Source organism: Notolabrus celidotus, chromosome 12 (genome assembly GCF_009762535.1).
Source record: "Notolabrus celidotus isolate fNotCel1 chromosome 12, fNotCel1.pri, whole genome shotgun sequence".
Lineage (NCBI taxonomy): Eukaryota > Metazoa > Chordata > Actinopteri > Labriformes > Labridae > Notolabrus > Notolabrus celidotus.
In genome coordinates this window covers 29,220,126-29,244,567 of record NC_048283.1, presented here as the reverse complement: position 1 = coordinate 29,244,567, position 24,442 = coordinate 29,220,126, and the positions used below count along the sequence as shown (strand labels likewise).

The 24,442-nt window shown below is 40.9% G+C and overlaps 2 protein-coding genes and 1 long non-coding RNA gene across 6 annotated transcripts in view; 1 reads left to right on the top strand and 2 right to left on the bottom strand.

The window, feature by feature from the left end:
• The first annotated feature begins 10,406 nt into the window (after positions 1–10,406).
• Positions 10,407–19,860, top strand: zgc:110410 (uncharacterized protein LOC553618 homolog). Of its 2 annotated transcripts, XM_034697793.1 has the most exons (12): positions 10,407–10,475; positions 10,684–10,934; positions 11,811–11,944; positions 13,359–13,518; positions 13,949–14,027; positions 14,502–14,555; positions 14,845–14,935; positions 15,135–15,172; positions 15,798–15,885; positions 17,945–18,034; positions 18,657–18,704; positions 19,286–19,860. In XM_034697793.1, exons 3-12 carry the CDS (start codon positions 11,834–11,836, stop codon positions 19,436–19,438), a joined length of 912 nt encoding a protein of 303 aa, XP_034553684.1. In that variant the 5' UTR covers positions 10,407–10,475; positions 10,684–10,934; positions 11,811–11,833; the 3' UTR covers positions 19,439–19,860. The 2 variants fall into 2 exon arrangements, with proteins under 2 accessions (XP_034553684.1, XP_034553685.1); XM_034697794.1 differs by lacking the exon at positions 10,407–10,475 and having other exon boundaries at positions 10,499–10,934; positions 11,814–11,944.
• Positions 13,329–15,161, bottom strand: LOC117822865. The gene is made up of 3 exons (XR_004633265.1): positions 15,001–15,161; positions 13,861–14,057; positions 13,329–13,728 (listed from the first exon to the last, which is right to left on the bottom strand). It is a non-coding gene; the product is annotated as an uncharacterized LOC117822865 (long non-coding RNA).
• LOC117822863 (ankyrin repeat and IBR domain-containing protein 1-like) overlaps positions 19,856–24,442 on the bottom strand; it is a 41,094-nt gene continuing 36,507 nt past the window's right edge. For all 3 annotated transcript variants that reach the window (XM_034697791.1, XM_034697789.1, XM_034697792.1), the window contains exons 19-20: positions 23,946–23,989; positions 19,856–23,086 (exon numbers count right to left, since the gene is read on the bottom strand). In XM_034697791.1, coding sequence (XP_034553682.1) covers positions 22,175–23,086; positions 23,946–23,989 — 956 coding nt within the window. In that variant the 3' untranslated portion in view covers positions 19,856–22,174. The remainder of the gene's footprint in view (positions 23,087–23,945; positions 23,990–24,442) is intronic.

Genomic DNA, 24,442 nt, shown 5'->3' with positions numbered 1-24,442 from the left:
CATTGCTCTACACTCTATACTATAAACATTTCTCATCACAGTTAACTGTACAAGCTCTGCCTGATCTCTCATTACACTTCTGATCTTTCAGACCCAAAGTGCTTCATGTGGCCTTTTAAATGAGAGCTATATATGAAAAGGACAGCCTCCATCTATACAGTAATAAACATCACTAACTTGAATGTTCTTGTTATCTAAATTGAATCCACACTGGTGTCTTGGATAAAACTGAACAACATGTATCAATTGTTAAATGCTCTAGGTTAAGTTAATGTCCTAACAGCATGCCACCCTAGCCAGTCTCAGTGAAGACATCAGCTAGATGTCGTTTTCTATGCAGCGCTCAGTTTCGATTTTCGTACAGAATTAGTTAGTGGTTATTTCCAAATTCTTGGAACGATATCAACATTTAATTTTTTTCAGTTGTTGCAAAAGCCCTAACAGCTTATATATGAAGGTATAATTATAGGCTTTTTCAAAATATATTTAACTTCTCTAAGGCTCTGTCAGTACATATGATTTTGATGTCATAACCTCAACTTGCACAACGCAATTGTTGTTTATAATTATTGTTCATGTGCCAAGATGTCAGGCTACTGGTTCACGTATGCTCGGTACTGTTAGGTTTAATTACATGTTAACAGGAAACCTGGCTTTAAGTCATCATAATAATGGGGCACAGGGACACAAAATAACATCAAGCTTGATTGTTTTTTAGTCTGCTGCTCCATACACAGTTTAAAGAGATAAACCTGTACTTGTAATAGTGCTTTGAGGGGGATTAAGTATTGGAATAAGAGGAAAGATAGTCTGTTGTAATAGAAATCAGAGTAGCTTGGATCCAGCCAGATGAGTTCATTAGACATCACTAAAGCGTTTCTCTCCCAGTGAAGGTCTCAAGGCTTTAATAAGTGGTCTACATACTCTGATTGGTTTGGTTCCAAACCACAGGATTAAGTTGTTTTAGTTGTTTTTAAGACTTATCTTAAACCACTGTTTTATTAACCAAAACAAAAGAAGTGATAAGTGCTCTATAGTGTAAAATACCATTGCTTTGGGTTGGTTTTCCCACTGTCCTTCCAAATTTTATGGGTCACCAGCCACCACAGGTCTGCAGGTCTGCAGCAGGAACGTGTAAGAATGAGGAGACTTTCCCATCATGACGCTTGGTTTAAACCCTTTAGGGATTTCACAGAGCTGTAGCCTATATTTGACCTGGCAGCATGTACCCAGCCTGTCAGACACTACCAGGGCTTTGAAGAAACTTTCCCTAAATCCTTTCTTGGCATCATGGCTCTTCACTCCACTCTGAATGAGCTCCAACATCCCAAACTCAGCATCCCTAAAATCATCAGGAAAGCGAGCAGTCAGAATGTGTTCAGATCCATCTGGAGGGGGTAAGATCAGTGCAATCAGGAGAGGCTTATTTCAACAGTGGCTTAAAGAGGGATCAAGTAAATTTATTGACGAGATTCAACATATATTGAAGATATGGAGCCTGCTGTGATTAGACCCCATCGAGATGTCATTATTTTTTGAGGGTGTAGTGATGTATGAGATGAAAGGGAATATGCCCCTGCGGAGTCTAGACACTAGTGGTGATGAAGGGGTGAGGAGCATTGCTTGAGATTTGGATGAATTTGGAGCAGATCTTCTTATGAGCTTGTTTGAAGCCCCCTGGAGGCTGAATGTGAAGAGGATTGTGGGTGAATGGGATAGAAAAGGGGCACATTGGTTTGCCCAAAATGATAACTGACAGCAACAGAGAGCGGAAGATCTTTATACTTTAGTAGCTCACAGGGGTGGAGGCATAAAATGATCAGTGCAAGTGAAAGAGGGAAACAGCCACTGTCAGCTGACGGTGTAGCAAGGACAGTGTCAGCATGAGGATAGATAAAGATGGGGCGATGCATCCCCAAGTCCCTCTGTTATAAAAAAGATTATCAGCGCTGACATATTTGTGCTGGTGATGACATTTAGAGCCAGAGTCTGCGAGGTAGGCATTGGCTAGTTGAGCCCATGTTTTTGTACAGACCTGAATAATACATGTTTAGACAATAGGCTGTAGAAAATGTCAAGGAAACACCAAACCGACTTCAAAATAAGATGTTTGTTAAAATAATTCTCCAATGTTTAAAGTAAAACTTCAACCTTTCCTCACAAAACTACTGCATCATTAGAAACAAGATCTAAATGCATGGCAGAAATCAGAGTCAGAACTGTCAGGCTGTAGGACTCGGTCAGCGCTGCATGTTAGACTGAATGTTAAACAACTTCACAATTTCATTCAGATGTCTGAGTATAAGTGAAACAAAAAATCAGTGAAGCTTTATAAGTTTCCAATGTGGATAAATAATGCAATAATGTTTGTAAAAGTAGCACACTGGTGTGACAGCTTTATTCCATCCAAATAAAAAGCTAATGTGAGGGAGTCTTTGAAAAGTGAAACAGAATTTTACCCTCACAGAAGATTTTTCACATCATTCTATTTTTCTTTGCATTGACTGAAAATTTATATTTTCTTAATTCAATTTGCCCTCAGGATGTGGGCAAATAAAGAGCACGGGGAAAATGTCTGCGTCTGCTTTGTGTCTTCTTAAAACTTATCTCAAGCATAGATAATGGACACCAGCATCATCTGTGATACATCTCACTGTTGTAAATGACTCTGCCAATTTTCACCAATCTATACAATTACAGGAAATGTGCTCTCGATTGAAAAATGAGAATAATTAAATAAACATGTAGAGCTGTAACTGTATCATCAATTTCAAAATATCATGAGACCAAAGGTGTCTTGACACCATTGTGGACCTGTGATGGTATGAAACAATCGTCTTCTGTGCAAGAAGTTGAGCAGAGCAGAGGAAAGTAGGAACTACAGAGACCAGTGTAAGTGACTGGGAGAAGACAGACGAATTGAAACTGTGCATGTTCCAGCGGCCTTTAAACCTGACATGTGGATGCATCCCAGAGAAAAGATGACATTCAAACGCAAATCAATATGCAGACACTACCAGACTGCGATTACCTACATGTGGGGGAAAACAAGCAATTTGAGAAGCCCCTTGGCAAATTGTCACCCCGAGAAGATGCATGGAAAATAATCTAAAAGACTCTACAAGAAGCGATTACAGCCTCACTTCCCCGTAACAGAGCAAGAGCTCAAGAGATTACAAGATCTCAAGCTGAACATACTGTACAGCCAAAGACCTGCAGACATTCAGACGGATTCAGAAGGTTAGTGAAGACACTGGAGTCAAAGTTTAAATTCCCATCATGGATATACTTTAGGCAAACACCATTACTACAGCTCTCTACAAAGAGACAGAGGATGAAGTTACAAAGAGCCTCAAGCAAGCAGAGAGCATCTCACCATCGATGAGTGGACTTCTCAAGCTACTTAGAGCTAAAGAAATGGCTTTATTTTCCATTCCCTTGTTCGTCTTTTTTTTTTTTTTAATATTGCAATAAATATATTGTGGACTCATTACAATATTATCACATTCAGACATTTTTACAATACATCCCCAGTAGTTACCCTAAACTATATTCTGTAGTTTCTCTTAATAAACCTAAGCAGTAAAGCCATGAAAACATTAATTGGTACTAAGTGAATCTCATTTTCTTTAGATGAACTTCCATCGTTTATAATTATATAAAAGATAAGTGTTGTCTCAAAATCACACCCAGAGACACAAAGTACTTCATAACTTCTGAGTAGATAGCTTTGAGAAACATTGTATGGACACCAATGAAAACACTCATAAGATTTAGTATTGCATAAAGACTTAACATTAAGAAACTCAATGTTAACTCCTTTTTCAGACATTACACATTCAATAAGATCTTCCAAAACCAGGACCTGTGAAGTAACGCTAACACACCAGCACTTTTTCACTGTGATAAACATGACTCCACCAATCTTTACCATGCATACATTTAGAGTGTAAATTAGAGTTAATATACATTAATTATTTTATCATGAACTTAATCTTCCCTACATGATAAAATAATGAACTCATCTTACATTTGAAATAAACAGAAAAGATTATTGTATCTTGCCTCCCAGTATTTTGCGCGTCCTGATGATCTACATGTGTTCTGCATATTCATGAAGGCAAACACGCTAAATGATTTGCGAGTGCTATTTTGCTCATTTGACAGACGCAATCCTCGGTGCTCCCGGTTAGTACGTCAGCTTTGCGCGCGCTATCAAGTTTGCACGTGTTTTTATACACGCAAACCTTTAGTAGATCGGGCCCTATGAGTATTGACAGCACTGATACCACCAGCTCTGTCATCAGGGCCCTAATGGCCCCACATCCCGAACATGGAACCAGATCACAGCCACCACATGAGCATAAGTATACTATTTTATAGTGCGAGTACATCACATTCTTCTCCTGATCACATTGTATCTCTCCGCGGGGAGCTTTAATTGATTATACAACATTTCTGTTCATACAGAAGCATCAATGATATTTACCCATATAGGACCCATCAGAAATAATTTAGATTTATTCTCCCCTTTTCATAGCACTTGTTTTGATGCCTCACTTTAAATATTCACATTGTTGATCTTGCACATGCACACTGAAGCAAACGATCCTTTTCTCTGCAGAGAACTGTAGCTTTGCAGCTGTGACTTCTATGGTGTGGACTTGCATATTACCAATTCACCTGAACTTGAGTCACCCCTGGCCTCTCCGGTCACCTGTAAGTATAAATCGAGGAGTCTTTTCAATCGCAAATGTGCAAAACATGCAAAGCACTTTAACACTACTTGTCACTCTCCCTCATGCACACACACACACACACACATTTAGATACTGATGGCAGAGGCAGCTATGCTAAGTGCTCATCAAGACTAACTAATTCCTCACACACACTTTCACATTCCACTGAATATGCCTCCAGGAGCAATTTGCAGCTCAGTGTCTTGCCCAAAGATACTCCAGCATGTGACTGCAGGAGCCGGGGATCCAAAAAGCTTTCAGATTGAAAGACGACTGACTCTACCCCCGAGCCACAGCCACCTTGATCCAAACAGCCTACTGGACATTTAACCAAGCACCGTACCACTGTCTTGGTCCATATCCCTAGGTACCCCAGCATACAATGTACAGTGAATCAGCTGCTTACAATACACCATGAATGGGTCGAATTTTCAAAAGCGTCTGTTTGCGTTCAGTGGGCACTAACCCTTAGCTAGTATGCTAAAAAAAATATACTATGTTTAGCTAGCTAATCTTTGCAAGCATGATTTACCTGCAGGTTTTGATAGTGTAGCTTACCAGGCGTAGTTTTATGTTTGCTGGTCTGTAAAGAAGCAATGTTGTTTGATTGTTTGTTTGAGCTGCACAATCAAAAGAATACTTTGAAGGCAGTCGGACAAGCCTCCTTAACAACTGGCACCTGGTGTCAGGAATGTCCACTTTGGTCTGGAGACACTTCATTAGCCTTGAGATCAAATAACGATTATTTTGGCCTCTGACTGCTCACTCATGCCACTCAGACCCTCAGGTTTATGTGTATAACGTTCTGTATTCTTTGGTTGATTTTAAAGGGATCATGTCATACAATTTTCACATGATTAGTCTGCTTGTGTATTTAGTTACATGTGCTGCCTTTGGTGTCCCTCTGTAACAGCATTACATAAAACTCGATCCACAGATTATGTATTTCAAAGATCTGTGGAGGTATTCGTTCAGACCTCTCAGTTTCGCTTTATTTGGTTATTTTCCAGACAAATTGTGATGAAGTCATAGATGAAAATAACTCTTATCTGGACTATCTCATGAATGCTGTTTAGGTATGTCTGCAGCACAGTTGATATTAATCAATCAGGCCCCTTGTTAAGCGTACTTATATCCAGGGTTAGTTGGACCTTTTCCATAATTGAATAATAGAGAGCTTATTTATTGTAGACAGAGCTAATGTAAACTGTGACTCTAATAAGGATAAATACATCTGCAGTTTATGCTCTCTGCAACACTAATGTAATATATTAAATCAACAATGGATAACAGTCATTTAGTCTTTTAATTATGTCCATTCAGTTAAGCTAACTGCAGCTGTCTTCCATCACTAGCTGAACAAGATAACGCTAGTCTTTCTAGAAAGCAACACAACACTGTTTCACACTCTTAGTAAATCAAAATAATATGTCACGATTGTTAATTTTAATGCAATAGTATTTCTTACTTGACATAGCTGGACTAGCTGATGTTATTAAAAGGAGCACAGTGCAGCACGTCTCATTATTTACAGTAGCACACACAGTCCCACCGTGCAGTGCCAGGCACTGTAGAAGTCTCCTATCAGCCATACATCCTGCTCAGGTTCTACATTAGCAGCTCCTGGAGGGTTGTAAATTAGAAATGAAGAGGCATCTAGTGACACAGACCTCCAGACCTGCACAGGGGCTCTCAGAGGCCCCACACCAAACACCATTTCAATTCTCCGAATAAATCCTTCTGTGGCCAGAACAGCCAGGAAGCAGTAATTCAAGACTGCACGAGGCGGAAAGAGAGAGACTCACATGACTGCTATATCTCTGCTTCTCCTCTCAAACCAGAACTCTCCCCTCTGTGATCTCCCGTCTCAGGGGCCCCAAAGAGCATCACATCACTCTGACAAAACAGAGCTGTCACTGTCTGTCTGCAGAGAGACAGAAAACACATCCTGTCTGTCTGTCCGTCTGTCTGTCTGTCTTAATGTCTGTCTTAACGTCTATCTGTACATCTGTCTTCCTGTGCATCCGTTCATTTGTCTGTCACTGTCTGTCTGCACCAAGACAGGGACCAGATTCTTTCTGTGTGTTTGTCTCTCCATCCATCTGTCTCACCATCTATCTGTCTTTCTGCCTGCGTGTCTGATCTTTGATGCTATCATAAGTTATATGTTCCATCTATCTGCTTATCTGCCTCTCTGTCTCTCCATCTGTCCTTTTATTAGTTTGTATGTTCATCACAGTGACTGCAGCATGACAGAGAACAAATTATATCTGTCTGTCTGTCTGTCTGTCTGTCTGTCTGTCTGTCTGTCTGTCTGTCTGTCTGTCTGTCTGTCTGTCTGTCTGTCTGTCTGTCTGTCTGTCTGTCTGTCTGTACTAGTGCATCCCCAATCAGAAAATTTGGAAAATTCTCATTACAGTTATTAGTAACTTTAACTGAAATATTCAAATATTTAGAGATATGATGATAACATTTTGAAAAACTTTTAGTTATGTGTTATGAGTCCATAATATATTAACGTTTCACTATTAAATAACTGATGGAAAATGTTTAATTTTTAAACAATAATTTAACATTTTCGAGATACACTCATATGTTTGTTCTTTGGTTCCACAACGTGCTGAGACAGAGGACTAATCTGATGTGTCTCTGTGTATATGCACAAATAATAATCCATCCATCCATCCATCCATCCATCCATCCATCCATCCATCCATCCATCCATCCATCCATCCATCCATCCATCCATCCATCCATTCATCCATCCATCCATCCATCCATCTATCCATCCATCTATCCACTTTCACTTATCCAGGGTTGGGTCACAGAGAAGCAGTCCAACCAAGTCGACCCGAACATCACTCTCCCCAGAAACATTTTCCTGCTCCTCCTGGGGCATCCCGAGGCGTTCCCAGGTCAGGTTGGACTCTGAGCTCCCTCCTCTCTAAGACTTTATTTCTAGAGAATGTTCTAGCATCATCTCTATTGTCTATTAATGTATCTATCTATTGCTCTATCTGTTTTACACATATTCTTTATCTTGTCTATCCATCCATTTATCTAACTGTCTGTCTTTATCAATTCTTCAATTCTTCATTTTAACCAGTATTTCTTTCTTTCTTTTTCCTTTCTTGTGAAGTGCACTTTCATCCTTTTTTTTCCATCCTCCCTTCCCTCGTTTCTCCCTCCTGTCCTTTCTTCTTTTCATTCCTGCTTCTTTTATTACCTCCATCCATCCTTTTCCTTCCACTCTAACTGCCTTTTATCTTTTGTCTTTTGGTATATCCATCTATCAATCTCCCCCTCTTCCTCCCCTCCCTCCTTTCCCCCTCTCCATGGCGTGTCTCAGTGTGTCAGCTCTGCTCTCTGCACATGCTCTGCACCGTGCGGTTTCATGTGTGCGGCTGCTGTTTGGTCAGTGGTGAGAGCATCAGATCTGTGTTAAATGCAGCCTCACTCTGGGCTCCAGTCTGACTGCTGTGTCAACACAGGCTGGATTTCAGCTGCCTGCTCAAATGTGACTGTTTGTTGTGCCGTCCATTCAAATCCGACTCAGATCTCATGAATAGGTGAGAGCGGGCTCATCAGATTTGAGCAGGCGGTGAAAATCTAACCCATGTTGACTGACACACCAATCAGCAGAGAACAGAGAGCGAGCATCTATTTGTCACAGAAAAGCTGTCTGTTCTTTGAAATATGATGCTCACGCTGCTTTGTGGCAAGACTCTTTTGTTCCTCTGTCTTAAATGAATCTTTATTTATGCTGTCAGAGTAGAAAAACAATCTTTTCTTTTGTGCTCACATTACTTTGAAGGAAACAAAAAGATCACATGTAGGTGAGAGGATTGGAGGGTTTGATCCAGTTTAAGTGATCTCTCTGGAGGATTTGCTGCTGCTGGTCGTGTATGGAGGTGGCAGCAAAAGAAATGGGAGAGTCACAACCAAATCACTGCAATTAGTAGAAGAAGCACAGGAGACTAGTGCCCCCCAGTGTTTGCTTTCTATACAGGACGATATGATTCTCCTCTGCTGCTGTGAAACGACTACATTTGAAGCTGTCACCCGGTTGAATGTTTTTTTTATGATGCGCACTGACCCAGTGTGTTTTGATTAAGTTTTTGGCCCCGGTATTCCATGAAAACCCAGGTTTAATTGCGGATCCAATCATTCATAAATCATTCTATGTCTCCTCTGCAGCTTCATTATCTCTGGAATCAAAACCCAGGCAGAGCTGCTGAGTGTTTGGAGGTCTGCTGCTCCCTTTGCTTGTTCATCCATGACATGAAAAGAGGCTGGAATGCCATCTAGAGGTTAGTTAAGCTATCTCATAGTTATGAATCAGGGGCATGATCGCCTTTAACCCATTAATGCCCTCAGTTGAATTTCATCAAATATTAAGCAACAGCATGCTTTCGTACATGTGATGAGGGGGAGTCTTTTCACTAGTAAACTATAAATAATGAAAACATGAGCTTCTCTTGTAAGTGTCAATAGTAAGTGTATTAACCACAGTCACTGATGTATTGTCAATTTTGATATTTTTGCTCTTTAGTTTAACAGAATCTTAAGCAAAAAGAGCGGATCATTATCTGGCAGACACAGTCATGACTGTAGGGTTTGTTATCTCAAAGAGCTCACAGTGTATCTTAATAAAGTGAACCTATCATGTGGACCATGGGTTGTCATTATGCAGAGAAAAAACCTAGAGAGCCAAAAACGTACTTTGGGAATAATTCCCATGAGACTTTTCTTGTTTTCTGATTTAACTTCTAAAAATAGAAGAAAGTGGGTAAAACAGCTGTGTTTAGCTCACAGTTTATGCACCTGCACCACAAGATGGTAACTTGGGATCTCTCCTGCTCTCTCCTGCACAGAAGTTCATCCCCTCTCTCCTTTAGCCTGTTGAGTTGAATTCTTCCTCTGTAAACTCCAGTTCAGAGAGGTGTCCTTAGTAAGATTCATATCATTATTGCTTTCAGAATCACTACATTTTAGTTGTATTTTTGTCTCTTTTGAAGCCCAAAGACTCAAACCGCTGATCAGTGCGCTGCAGCTGGAGGAATATGTAAGTGTCTCGTTCTTGAATAGTGCACATAGAAATGGATAGCAATGGTCTGACAGCAAAGTACACGCCGAAACATTTTCAAAATCTGTGTACTTACACCGACTGTATTGGTTAAGTTGGAGTTTCTTAAAGTCAGACAAATTACGTGGTCGAGCTAACCCCATCTGCAGTGAATGATACAGAAACAAACTGTCTCTTTTATTTATGAAATTAGAATTTTGCTTTTGTTTCCACAGCAAATTGTGTTCCACTTTCAAAAGTAAAAAAATAAGGAAGAGATTTTTCTCAATATATAAAATGTAGTAGATCATCGTTATTTGGTTAATACACTAAAACACTCTATTATTACTGTGTTTAAATGTAATAGATGATGAGAAATGGTTTATAAAATGTACTTGATGTAAAATGGATAATCCTGCACTACTTACTCATTCATTCATAGATTGGACTGGATCTCTTTCAGTGTCCATTCTCCATGGAGGAGCACTAAGACTGCATTGACCTACATTACTTCATGTTCTTGCAGCATCTTATATTTTTGTACCTGTTTCTCCTTCTTCAGTGACTCAGCACTCAGAAGCCCTTTAGCTTTACGACTGACAGCCTTTTTTCAGTCATTCTTCTGTCCGTCAGTGATGCCTACTGCAGGTTACTATTAATGTGTAACCAAGGTGAGCCAGGAAGGTCACATGACTCACAGGATTTTACAGCGTGTCATTGTGTGCAGCATTTCCCTCCTTCTATCATACGTAAAATATTACCAGGCTTATCACGCACAGCCGGCTAATGATACGTCATTACAGGAAATTGGAAATTTAAAACATACCTTTATTGAAATGTGTGATATAAAGTATTAACTTGATCTTAATGCCTGTGTAGATCAGTATCAATGGAAGAAAAAAGGTAAAGACACGATTCGCTCTGATAAAGTGGCAGCCTGGTCGGTTTAATGACATTTTAAGAACTTCATTTGAATATCCCATCGAGCCTAATGAGGGATACATCCTCTCCCCCCGGAGCTAAAGTCCTGTCTCTGTGGGAACCGGCTGATAGCAGGTAGACTTTGCCCTGAAGGGGAAGAGACACTACAGGAAGAGCAGCGGGGCAGACTCCTGGCCGTCACAGCCGAGGTAAGACACAACATAATGGATTAAAGGTGTAATTAATTGATTTATGTGAAAAGTCTGATGTCAAAAGGCAATCAGTCACTTTCCTAAAGACATGTAACACAAGAGGGGGACTTTTGAAAGCACTTCATTTATCATATAATGAAAGTCATGTTCAAGGCCTTGTGGCGATGTAAGCAAACAGAAACTTAATTTACCTTCAGTCATAGAATTACTCAGATTTATGCTGCTGTGTTGATCACCGCTTTGAGTTGGAGGATGTAAGTTAAAGAAGCTGAAGCCGGAAAATAGAGCTTATATTGGGAAAATATGTATCACTGTTTGGATTTCAAAAGGCATTAATAATGACTGACATTAAGACAGTGTATGTTGTTATCAGATAAACTACAGCTACACTATTTTCACGGCTAATGTTCTTTTAGAATCTTACAGACTTGGTCACAGTGGAGCTGATTATAAATACATCTCTATGTTGATTAATGAAAAAGTAGAGACCGTTAAAGGGAATTTGTTCCTCACGTCCTCACTTAATATAAAATGACTGCTGTCTGTCTGTCTGTCCTTTGGTGACAACTAAAATATCCTTAGAGATCAATTAACCACAAACTATTTGGCTATTAAATATACATACAGCTCTATTAAATAGAGGCTTAGGGCCATAATTATGGATGTTAGTCATGGATGGCTCTTAGTGTTTGTGTGATGCATCATTTTGTAATTACCACTTCATTTATTCCACTCTGACATTGCCCCATTTGGCAATTTAACATTGCTGATGAAAGCAATGACACTGTTCTGAAAGATGCCTCTGCTCGTCAGCTATGACCGTAACTCACCTGTAACTCTTCTCTTCTCTGTCATTGTGTGACTGCTGATAAGAAGATCTACAAACTTTTCCAGGAATGGACCGTAATAAAGGAATTAGCAGGGATGAGGCATATGAAGCTCGTCCCCCTCCGTATAACATAGATGACTATAATAGACAAAATACCTACACAGGGATGAGCTATCAGGTGAGTATCCAAACATCTTATCAATAACTGGAAATGTACGGGTCTCTTTTTAAATGCAGTGTTGATAACATATCCAGCAGGTTTTGAAGTTCACACCTGAACTGCAGCGATTTACCAATCAGTTGATTACAAGAAGATTTCTCTGCCACTCATTTAATAATGGATTAATAATTTTGGTGCTTTTTAAAGCAGAAGAGACAAAAGGAGGTGGTTCCTCCTTTTTTTATGGCACACTGTCACTGAACGCAACTCAACTCCAAACGTTTGAAAAGTGTGCTACAAGTTATATTGAGACAATACTGTTGAGCAATACTGTTTACCATGAGTGCAATAACAAGACTCATGGATAGCGTAATATAAACTATTTATATTGCTGTTTATCTTTGTTTGAACCTGAATGGTTTAAATGATGCTAATACAGTTTGACTTGGCACCTGTTCTGATGTAGCTACAAGAGTGATTTGCATAGGTAAGCATTCAAAATCACTCCTGCTCCCACTCCCTGAGCTTCCTCCTACCTAATTGTGGTTTTGCTTCAGTGTTGCAGAGTCAAGGTGTTAAAGGCTGGAGCCAGACATGTAAATCTGCTCTGTAGTTGGTTGCAAAAACCAACAGAAATGCCTATATTCTGTCCAAACACCAGAGGACCAAAGAAAACAGAGGTTGCTTTTTATTTTTTATGACAATGTGTCACATGAAACAAGAAAGTAGGAATAATACTCAAACTTTAATGTTCATGCTGCTCAGCAGCTGCCTCCTCCTGTTCAGGGTCAGATTCTGGATCATGTGTGTATTTTCTGAATCAGAATCAGAAATATTTTATTTATCCCAGGGAGAAATTCAGTCATTAAAGTTGCTCCTATACACAATGATTAAGAATATCAAATAACATTAATAGTCAATGTAATTTATAAGATATAAATACAGATACAATGAAAATATGATAATAAAAGTACAGAAGACAAAATAAGCTATGTAGAAAATACATGGTTGAAGTCCCCGGAGATCAGGAAGAGGGCAGTCTGGTGGTCTGTTTGGAGTCTGGCTATGGCAGCATTGAGAACATTGGATGCTGTGGTCGGGTTGGCAGAGGGGGGTGTTTACTAGTTTGGGTTCTTCTGGAGTGCTCGCCATGTATGTTTTGGTGTTTTTCCGCCTCTGCATTTGATCGTAGTGCTGCATCGATAACTAGATTGAAACCTTAGAAGCAGTAGATCTCCAGAGAGGCTGAATTTCTGTTGTTTTTTCCAACTAAATTCAAAACCTTGCTTAAAGGACAAGGAGGACATGTTGTGAACAGCTAAAATACCATGCACAGAAAACGGAGACACTGAAGAGACATGTTTGAAAAGAGATTTGAAACTTGATGGAACTTCTTGATGTGTTGTTGTTTTGGTTGTTTTTAATGTGCCAGGTGGGGAAGGGGAATATTGCAGTGGTTTCCCCTCCTACCACCTACAATAACATGGTCCATCATGAGGCCGCAGCTGAAGGCGCCCAAGACCTCAATCCCCCGCCCGACTACTCCAGCGGCATTGAGGAAAGCGTCTTTTCTGACAGTACCATCAGACGAGGTAAGGGATAGAAGGAGAGAGACATGGGGGGAGGATTAAACGGAGTAAAGATAGAACTATGTGTGTATTTTATTTGCATTGTCAGAGCTGAAAAAGGTTGAGGAAAATTTACTCCCTCATTTGCTTGGCAGTGTTTTTCTGAAATTGATTTGAAATTGAAAATTGTTTGCCTGATCTCTGCGGCGGCACCCTGCCTCAGCTCCTCACCTCCTACGCAACACAAAATCATTTTAAATGAGAAGATGAAACGAGGGTTTGGAGGAAACAAAAGCATTTTGAAATGTTATGCAGGATAAACAACCTTAGTTGCCTGTCTCCTTCACTGCGGCAGAATTTATTTACCTGTTGTTGTTGTCTGTCTCCCTCCTGTCTGTCCTACTCTCTTCCTGTCTTGTCTCTCTATATCTGTCTGTCTTTTTTTTCTACTCAGGTTTCATAAGGAAAGTCTACTTGACCTTGATGGTTCAGCTGCTGGTGACTGTCGGGATCATCTGTGCTTTTCTTTACTGGTGAGACACTCTGTCTCAGGGGAATTCTGTCTGAAAAAAAGAGACAAGTCTGTGTCAGGCACCCAGGCACCTATCAGTCCCCCAAACATTTAGAGCAGTCTGTCAGGATGTCATACCACCCGGCATCACACAGGACCACAAGTACCTCAGCTGTCCTGACAAAAACTTTTAGCGTGCAAGCCTCCACTACTCAAATCATCATGAATATGTGAGGTCAAATAAATGGTAGATAATACAAGTGCATTTCTCCCACATAATATTTTGCTTACAGTCATTTGAAAGCTTTATAAGCTTTGTATAATGGATGTAGTAGAACACTGCTGTAGTTGTGTATTTTCATGAATTGTATTCAGCTCCCCTGTGCACAATGCTCTGTCCTCTGTTAATATTTAATACAATCATTCACTACCTCTTTTAAATAAACAGCAGCTCTATTAAACCCTCCCTCTTCTTATTTTTCTCTTCCACCAACAGGGAGGATCTCAAAGAATGGACATATGAAAACTCCTGGTTCACCTATAGCATGATGTAAGCCTTCAATTTAACAATGTAGAAGCTTCACACTGTCCTGTTTCAACCAGTTTGTTCACATTCATACTGTGCGTCCTGTTTGTGAGTGACATTAATAAAAATGTTGCTCATGGAAATCTATACAAGTAAATCACAAACTGTCGCCCCATCTGAGAAGCTGCCAGCTCCACTGTGCATAAATAATGCACTCTGTGATTTCACATACCCAACACAGTCGTTTTTCCCCCTGTTTTTATAGCCTGTTTATTTGCTATTTACGATATACTCTATATTCTCTGTGAAACAGGCCGGCAACGTTCGTGCTCATCTTGGCCTTGGCCTGCTGCGACAACCTCCGCCGTCGAGTCCCCCTCAATTTCATCGCCCTGGGTCTGTTTGTGAGTCGACGTGGTTCCACCCAGGCATCAAATTAAAGCCCCAGCTCACCTGCTCTATTTCACACCTGTATTTTTGTCTTGTATTTACTTTCCATTTGTCCGTCCATCCCTCTCTCTCTCTCTCTCTCTCTCTCTCTCCTCTCTCTCTCTCTCTCTCTCTCTCTCTCTCTCTCTCTCCCTCCCTCTCTCTCTCTCTCAGACTATTGTAGAGGGCCTCATGCTTGGATCCCTGGCAGTGTGAGTGTTTGTTTTCAAGGATGAATCCTCAACTGATGCTGATTCATTTAAACAATAATAACCCCATTTAATCCTGATCTGATAGCAGGTTGTGTTTAAGCAATGAAGCCATCAGACCTGATAAGATGTTATCATAGCAGGCTCACCCAAATCAAAAATCACATATTAATCCAGGTGTTTAAGCTGATGATAAATATGACACATCACAAATACTTTAAAAAAAAGTCATTTTCTGTCTGAGTAAACACGTTACCTTCTCCACGTGAGACTCCTCTCTGATTAAAACTTGTCACTCTGACAGAAAAGACTTCACTCAGAGCCTGACCATCAATAAAACATTGAAATTATCATATTTATAGGACATCACCGTAACTGGAGCTGTACTGTAATTGATATGAAATTAACATAGGAAATGCATTATGCACTGCATGTTCAGAGGGGGGTCCTGCCATCCGTCTAGTCGAAACATATAAAACAGACTATTAAAACTATTAAATAGAAATATTCGATTTCTGTTTCCTTTCTGAGAAGAACAGAAATCTGCAGGTCATGCTCATGATTGCTCTCTGCTGATGGATGTAATACTTTCCCTCAGCATGTCTGTTTTGGATATTCCTATCTGCAGGTTTTTTGAAGCTGAAGCTGTCATGTGGGCAGTGGGGGCCACAGCACTGGTGTCCTTCTCCTTGAGTGTATTTGCCATGCAGTCAAAGGTAAGATCTGTCACACACTCTGAAGTCACTTTGAGAGAGGCTAAAAGAGAAATTTCCTAAGCTGTGGTCAGAGGTAGATGTCCTCACAGAGAGTACAGAGCTGTGTTTCCTGTGCACTCAGAGGGAAAGTGTTAATCTGAGCTGCTGGCCAGGTTTTCTCATGCAGTGTTTTCTGTATGCAGCCACCATCAAGGGTTTAAAACTCTGATGAGTTTGCTGCACAGGCACAAGCTATGATTACTGCTGAGATCAGAGTATTTGTCAATCAAGTTAATTCCTTCAGTCCAGGGAAGGGACAAAGTTAAACCTTTGGCCTGTCCTCATGCTGGCCAAGGCTTCTGGCCACACATTTTCGTCTCAGAATGGCCTGGAGCCTTTTCGTTATTAGCTAAATCCACTATCAGCCAAATCTTCCCTTGTTCGTAGATCTCATTTCTCCAGAAAGTCCAATAAAGCAAAGACACTGAGATCGGTTTTTCAAAAAGGTTCCCTGGGGGACATGATGCTCCTCCAGTGAGTTGTTTCTGATATGAGAAGGTGATTTGAGAGGGAGGATTTTTTGCGCAGTGATAGGCACATAACACACTCTGAAAAAAAAAAACACAATTGTTTTTCCTGGTGCTGATTTCTCACCAAGGATCTAATCAAAAATGAAAATAATTGAAAAGCTATGATTTGTAAAAGTAAACCCTGAAGTTGTTTTCAACCAATTTAGTTTCTTTTGCTATCTTTCTTTTTCTTTTAAGATGATTTTTAGAGCTTTTTTTATGCCTCTACTGTGAGATAGAACAGTGAATAGAGTAGGAGACTGTGAAGACAAATCAGGGAATGACTTGCAGCACAGGACCAATACTTGTGATCGAACCCGTGACACCAGCTTCAAGGACCATAACCCCTGTGCACTCAACTAAACCTCTGAGCCAAACCAGAACCTGAGTCTTCTTTATTTTGTGTGAGGTACTCTCTGATTTGATTTTGTCCATAAAGTATTGTCACATTGTTGCCACTCCTTTCGTTTTCATAGAATAGCATGTTTGTGTGGGTGTGACATTTATCAGTTCAAAGTTTGATTACATGATGTGATGTTTTATTAGCTACAATAAATGTGCACCAGTGAAGAGACCTTTTGAGACACTGGTGATGGATGGTTTATCGTGCTGCTTCAATAAATGGCTCATAATCAGAAAAAAGTAATCACACAGTCAGTGAGGCAAAACATTAAACAAGTTAAGTAGATGTCGGCCAAATCCAGACTGTGTTCAGAGTTTCTCTTAATTGCTGTAAAATGCTGTGTGGCATTTCACACGTCGCCACTTATTACATCTAAAGGAGCTGCAGACTTTTATTTCTACTGCTTGTGTTAAAATAATCATATGATTATAGGTTCGATATATCAGTTTAAATGCTTACTCTAAGTCTGTGGAAAGAAAGGCGTAAACATCAGGTTTAACCAGCCTGCATACTGAGGGAGTGACTGTGATGTGGCTGCATCCTTTAAGCCCCAGGCATATTTTACGGGCTGAGTGAGGGGTCATCTTAGCAAACACTTTTGGTTTATGTTTTTTTTATGACTTCGCATTGACTTTGCAGATTCCAGCACCTCTTGCTCTGTGCGCGGAGCTTTTTTATCTCTGTCACTGTGATATAAATGTCATACAGCCTGCCTTGCATGTTTAGCTGGCTTCTCCTCAGGTGATCAGCGTTAGAGATTCTCCTGTGGTGCCTGCCATCTTTTTACTGTCTCTGTGAAAAGGGCATTCAGGCCAAAAAAAGGCCACCTCTTCTCCCTCGTCTGAGCCAGCTTGTTGATAAATTATCCAGCATCATTATATCCAGAATCGTTAGGGTTTTCTTGTGTGTTGAACTGCAATATGTCTTCATCATTTAGTAATCTGCAGCGCCTCAAAGCACAGCTGCAATGCAGGCGACCTTGAGCGCCCTGGCTTTTATGGCGATGATGAGCATAAATGAGAGATGTTCAGCAGTTTTCTGTTTAAGAGGCATGTCACATTCTGTCCCCCCCCCCCCCCCCCCTCCTTTTTTTTCTTCCTGTCACTAGTGGGACTTCACCGCCAAAAGTGGGTGCCTGTGGGTGTTTGCTTGGACCCTCCTTTCGTTCGGATTGCTTTGTGCAATCCACCGATCGCAGGTAGATCAAGCAGACACTGTTTGCACCTGTGTTTGCAATGAGGACAGGCTGGAAATGAATTGCAGTCAGACAGGCAGACGGTACATGCAGACTCACAGCTTTTATCCTCGTGATGCCCCGGCACCGACCTGTGTGCTCAGCAGACTGTAAAGAGGACAGCGGAAATGCGCTGATCTCAGACTGATGCATTTAAATGTACGCTGCTGTCTGAGACGGCTGTTTGTGTTTAAGCCGTAAGCAGAGAACAGTCAGAGATGAGTACTGCATTGATTTTAAACTGCTATTTTTACACAACAGACGAACTGAAACAGAATCTAAACAGAACATAAACACTAGTTTCTTAAAGCAGATTGTTTGCACCCATTATCAGCTGTTTAGATCATATTTCTTGTGGAGAATAACCACAAAGGAAAAAAGACTGAAAAACATGCTCACTGTTATTTTACTGATGAACCTGAATTATTGTATTCTCAGCAAACAAACCACATCACTTCAATTCAAATCCTCTCAGTGGTAAAACAGAATTGAAATCCACACTCCCTGTATTTGTTAAGAAGAAATAATCAGACTGTTGTATTGCTGAAAGCCTCTGCTGACATTGCCTCTCACCTTTCTTCAACAGTATCTTTACATCGTGTACGCCTGCCTGGGAACCTTGCTGTTTTCTTTTGTAAGTTCACACAGACTTGAACAGCAGACTATGGTTTTCTGCTACACAGTTTGAAACAAACATGACCTTTTTAAATTCAAGGAGCCATCATAAATGAAGGTTTAATGTCAACTGAACGTATACCACATTAGGGTCGAGCAGCCTCCTTCCAGTTTCTGTCATAGTAGTTAGAGTACACAGAGAGACTCCAGAGCTTTCGTGCCCTTTTATTTCAATTATGCACCGCTTAACAGCAGTAGGCTTCATTTTCACAGCCACCTCTCTGCTTGCCTTTGGCGTTAGCAGCAAATGTTGTGACCCGTCCCGTCAGCTGGTGGAACAAACTGCGAACGCACACAGGGCTGATCAGGCTGTCAGCAGCGAGTCACAACTTATTTTCAGCTGCACGACTCTCGACTACACGATTATTTACACGGCCTGTTTATCTGCACAGTCGCCCCGCTCTCTCTCAGATAAGAAATACTGCCCGTGTTTTCTTTCAGAGCGCTTCTTGTAAACTGCTTCCTGTCTCTTTCATCACACAAATGCTGCAGCCTTCAGATGTCAGTGCTGAAGCATCTCATCTCTTTCTGTCTCTGCAGTACTTGGTGTTTGATACCCAGCTTATCCTGGGAGGGAAGAACAGGAAGTATGAAATCTCTCCAGAGGAGTATGTGTTCGCTGCTCTCAACCTCTATTTGGACATCGTCTCCCTGTTCCTGCTGCTGCTGCAGCTCATCAGCCTCTGCCGCTGACACACAACCTCAATGGCATCCACCTCACAGCATCACTGAAGCCTCTGTTAGTCCTGCAGGAATGGGCTACTACAGTAATCTATCAGCGATGCTGTTTGAAAGTCACACTTCAGGGTTCATGTTATGCTTAATTTGAAAATGTTACGCTGCATTAGTGTGCACTTCTGCCCAATTTGCTTTGTATAGTTTTTTACTGAAAGGCCACTGTAGCAGGAAACTTAAATCTTTACCCAGTCTTGCTGTTAACAAAAATAACATTTGAATCATTTGTCCTGAAGTTAAAATGCAGCTCTAGATTCTTAAATCTGAACTCACTCCATGAAATGACAGAATGTGTCTGCTTCAGCACTGCCACCAAACAGGACCAGTGCTCTGTTCGTCTTCTCCACTCTGAATAAAGATTTCTCACTGACGCAGTAAAACTCAACACAAGTTTATTGGCATAACACATCAAACATTGTTCATATAAAGAGGGAATGTATCAAGTATAGACTATGAAAGTGCAAATAGCATTTTAAGGATTAGTTGCTTTACAATAGAAAATGTCAATGAGTTACAAAATGTTTGATGCAGTTTTAAAAACAACCACCCGGACTTCAGAGGTGACTGACAAAGTAAAAAGTCCATTTAGTCTTCAACCCAGTTCATGCACAGTTCACTGTAACACAAAGAGGGCAGCGCACGTTATCTCCTCTGTTTATTAACCCACTAACATTAACCACTAACCATATGGCACTCACAGTTTCACAACTTCAAGACACTTTTCAAAGCAATCACTATCTTAAGTTTAATGAGGCTCTTAAAGTCTGATAGAAAAGAGAAGGTAATTTACTTCAGACACTAGTCTCTACAAAAGAAATCAAAGTCTCAAAGAACACTGATCAATGTATTTCATGTTTTATCCGTTATTCACATCCATTTTCTATAATGGCTCTACTCAATTTAAATAAATATCTATGTTTTATTGCAACTTTCCTCGGTTTTAGTGTCTTCAGGGCCAAATACATGATACACACACACACAGCAGGTGAACTCTCTCCAAAGTCAATACAGTGATTTTAGTTTCTAAACCACAGAAAAACCAACTGCTTTCAAATGTAGGGCGAGAAGCCCATCTGCAGAAAAAGACAAAATGAAATGTTCTTAAAATATTTGGGAACACGATTTGAAAGTAGGACATCAACCATTATCTGTTCATATAACATCTGTTATCCACTCACGTTAAACGACTAGAACCAACAAAAAGCCTCATGCTACAATTATTTAGATGAAAAAGAAGATCAATATCTCCTGTGTTCACACTATGAGAGAAATAACTTTAAGGTAACAGGTGTTTGTTGAGTTTACACAGTAAATACTGTGTAATAATTAGCACTCAGAATAAAAGTGTGAAAAAGAAATGAGCTATGGTGAGTGACAGAAAGGCACTGTGTCTCTAACTGAGTAGAGAACTGTTTCAAACACATGGACTCCCCATGTGTTTGAGAAGCAATTCACATTCATGAATTCTCCATGCATTCCCCTGCAGGGCTCTAAAAAGGCTTTATTTACGTTTCACTTAAATAAGACCCAGAGATAAATTACAGTGACTTGGGTTTGATTCATTAACTCACCGAAGTCTAACGTGATTGCCTGATTATCTCTTTCAGTGGCCTTTCCTGCTGTATATAAACAAGACTACTCATCGTCTGCCACATTCACATCCAGCTGCAGTGCTCAAACATTCATTTAAGCAAGCTGAAGCGGGATTCAGAAAAGAGCGAACTGGGTGACACTGAGCAACCCCTCTGGGTCTGTCTGTGCCTCTCATTTCTGACAATCACAAGACATTTCCCTCTGGAGGTGTGTTAGGATTGAGGCTCTGAGATGAAAAGCCATTGTCAAGTCTTGTTGGAAATGTTCTCAGGCAGGCCACCAGCTTTTCATTTGAATAATTAATCTCAATTGTTTACTGAGAATGTTTCACATAATAAAAATACACAACCATTATGGTCCTGAACTACAGATTTACACAGCACGCTACAGCTTCTAGATTTGAAAAAAAAAAAACTCAGCTGCAATCTCAAATAAAAATATGGCTCGAGACTTTCACATTGAAGTTCAGCTGAGTCGTTGAGATTGTGATAAGCAGGCACAATTTGCTTTGAAGGATCCACTTGGTGACGGCAAATTGTGCTTTTGTTAGTCAGTGTTTGGCACCTCTACGTAGGCAGATTTGGACAGGAGTGAGAAGTGTTTCCCGGCCTGTCCCCCACAGGTTCAATGCTGGAGCAAACCAGTAATCTGCTCATATGTACAGATGAGGAACCTGCGTCAGACCTGATTCAGACACATTCAGTAGGCTTCTACTCCAGTGGAAAAGAATATATAATACCTGCACTACACACACGTCTGTAAATGATTTCAGAAAAGCTACTCATTTGCAGAACTATCAGCAATTACTGAATCAATAAAAGGAAGTTATCCTCAAAAGTTATCTCTCCTTCCATTAGTGCTTCCTTTCACAAGGGCTGCTTGTTTGGGGGCTGACAAAACAGTGATCATAGGAAACGTCTTACACTGCAGTGCTAGACTAAGCTACCAATCTAATAATTCTCCAACTTCCCTAAAAACATTCTTCATTCTGTCTCCGCTCCACCTGAAAAGCTACAACTCATACTCCTCTATTTCATTTGCCATCTTTAGTGTTTTATTTGGCCTTTCCCTAAAAGCTTCTCTCCATCTCAGGCCATCACTTCATACCAAGTGTATCTGCTCCTCCCACTCAGAGGAGCTGGTGCTGGGCAGCTGGTCTGAGCCAGAGTCACACTGCGGAGTGTCCACATGGCACGCCTTTGTGCGGTCTCCGCTCGGGTCCAGGTTGGCCATGTAAGGTGTGGTGTCCAGCCCCGCCAGGTCTAACTGTGTTGGCCTCTCAGCGATGGCACACTCCTTCTCCTCCACAGCACCCGGTCTCTGAGAGCAGATACCAGCCTCTAACATCACTTCCTGAGGTTTCCTGCTGTCAGGCGGGACCATCCCAGTCTTCTCGTCATCCTGCAGGAACTCTGCTCCTCCTCCACCTGCATGGAGTGCACCAAGGTCTGGATCAGTGTCAGAGGAATAGGGGGGGACAAGAGTGGTACCTTGGGGATTCATATCATGGAACCAGGCCATGATATTACCCAGCAGGTTGGCATTTGCTGCTAAAGCAGAGGAGGAGGATGGGTCCTGGCTGCCACATGTGGTTGAGTCTAACGTGTCACTGGACGATGAGAAGAGGCCCGTGGATGAGTTGCTGCCGCCTGGAGCGACTGGTATGGGCACAGAGGCCCTATAGGCTCGATGTGGAGTGTCACAGTGCTGTACAGAGGTGTGAACACCAGGAGGAGCAGAGTACTGGCTGCTGATGTTGATGTTGCCGAGTCTGGCTAAGTTATCTCCCAGCTCCAGCAGTTCAGAGCTGCTGAGTGAAGCTCTGGGAAGGACATCTACACCTGGGGCACTCTGTTCAAGCCTCGAGGGCAGAGAGGTGCCGATAGCCCCCAGTGAGGCTTCCTGGGTAAGGACGTCGAGGTGTGATCCAATCCCTAACATCCCTGACTCCTGGAGGGATAGCTGAATGGCCAGAAGAATGTTAGGGTCATCATCATCCAGAGAACCCAGAGCCTGCAAGGAAACACACAATGCACAGTATCATCACAGCGGACTGAATCCATATCTTCAGTTACAGAGGACGAACTGCTTCCACACCTGCAGCTCAAGACCAGCATGAAAAAGAAATCTGCAGGGAAAAGAAACAGAGACCAGAGCTGCAGATGTACGCATGCTGAGCTGCATCTGCAGACGAGGAAATAAAAGCTGATACAGTTTGTGAACTTGTGCCTCCTGTGGCTGCAAACAGAACTTTAACCACTGCAAGCTGAGCATCTATAAAGGGACAGATTTCAGCTATAGGATGTAGTGAGCGTAAATCATGTGAGAACTTAAACCTTAGTGCAATAGTTTATCGTGGTGAAGCAACATGTCACATATTGCAGTCTCTGGGTGAGGCCCACAGATGTGTTTCTCATATTTTCTGTACAACAATGGTACACTATTCTATTTATGATGTTGTTTGGTACAAACTATAATCTTAAGACTTTCAGAAACATGACAACAAAGACGAGTCTATGCCTTATCATAATTCTGTTTTATACTTCATCAATAATTGCAAATACTATCAAATAAGTTCTATAGACACATTTCCCTTTCATTCAAATGACCAATCCAATTCTGTATCTTTTGTATCATTGTACAGTGAGCTAAAGGACAGTGAGGGAGAAGCATTAAGCCTTCAAAATATCTGAAGATTGAATTTAGAGAAAGATTCTGGATTTATGTTAGCCCACTTTTATGAAAGCTCAGTGAATGCAAGGTGGAAAAAAGTCCATCAGGAATCATTTCAGCCAGACGAACGCTGCACTTTTGTTTGACATTGTAAGAAAAGTTTCAAAGACTGAGATGATATTAAGAACTGTGAACTCACCATTAGAGGTCCTTGTCTCCGCCCAAGTCCAACGTCCTGTGTGTCTTTGTAGAAAAAGAAATCGACAAAAAAGCCCAGAGTCAAAAAATACTGTCATTAGATGGAGTCTTGATAGCAGCACTTGGTTTGCAATAAGCCGTCACTAATTAGCACTTTTAGGAAAATCATTATCATTTCAGGGAACACAGCATAATGATCAGGTAATAACAACCTGACAGGGTTTGTGCCTTCAGCATTTTTGCAAGAAATTCAGTAATTCAGAATCTTTATCTGAAATCAATTAATCCGTCCTGGCAGCAGAGAAACTGGCTTCAAAACTGCAAACTCCGTCCATCTTTCACTCCACCCGGCCAAAAACAAAGAAGAGCTGTGACGGACAAAACTAAAGATTAGAAATATTGGCTTGTTGAACTTGAGCTTTCAAGATTTTCTCAAGTTTTGGCTCATACTCTCAGTCAGGATCAGGTCATATCAAATAAGAGGCCAAGACAATTACT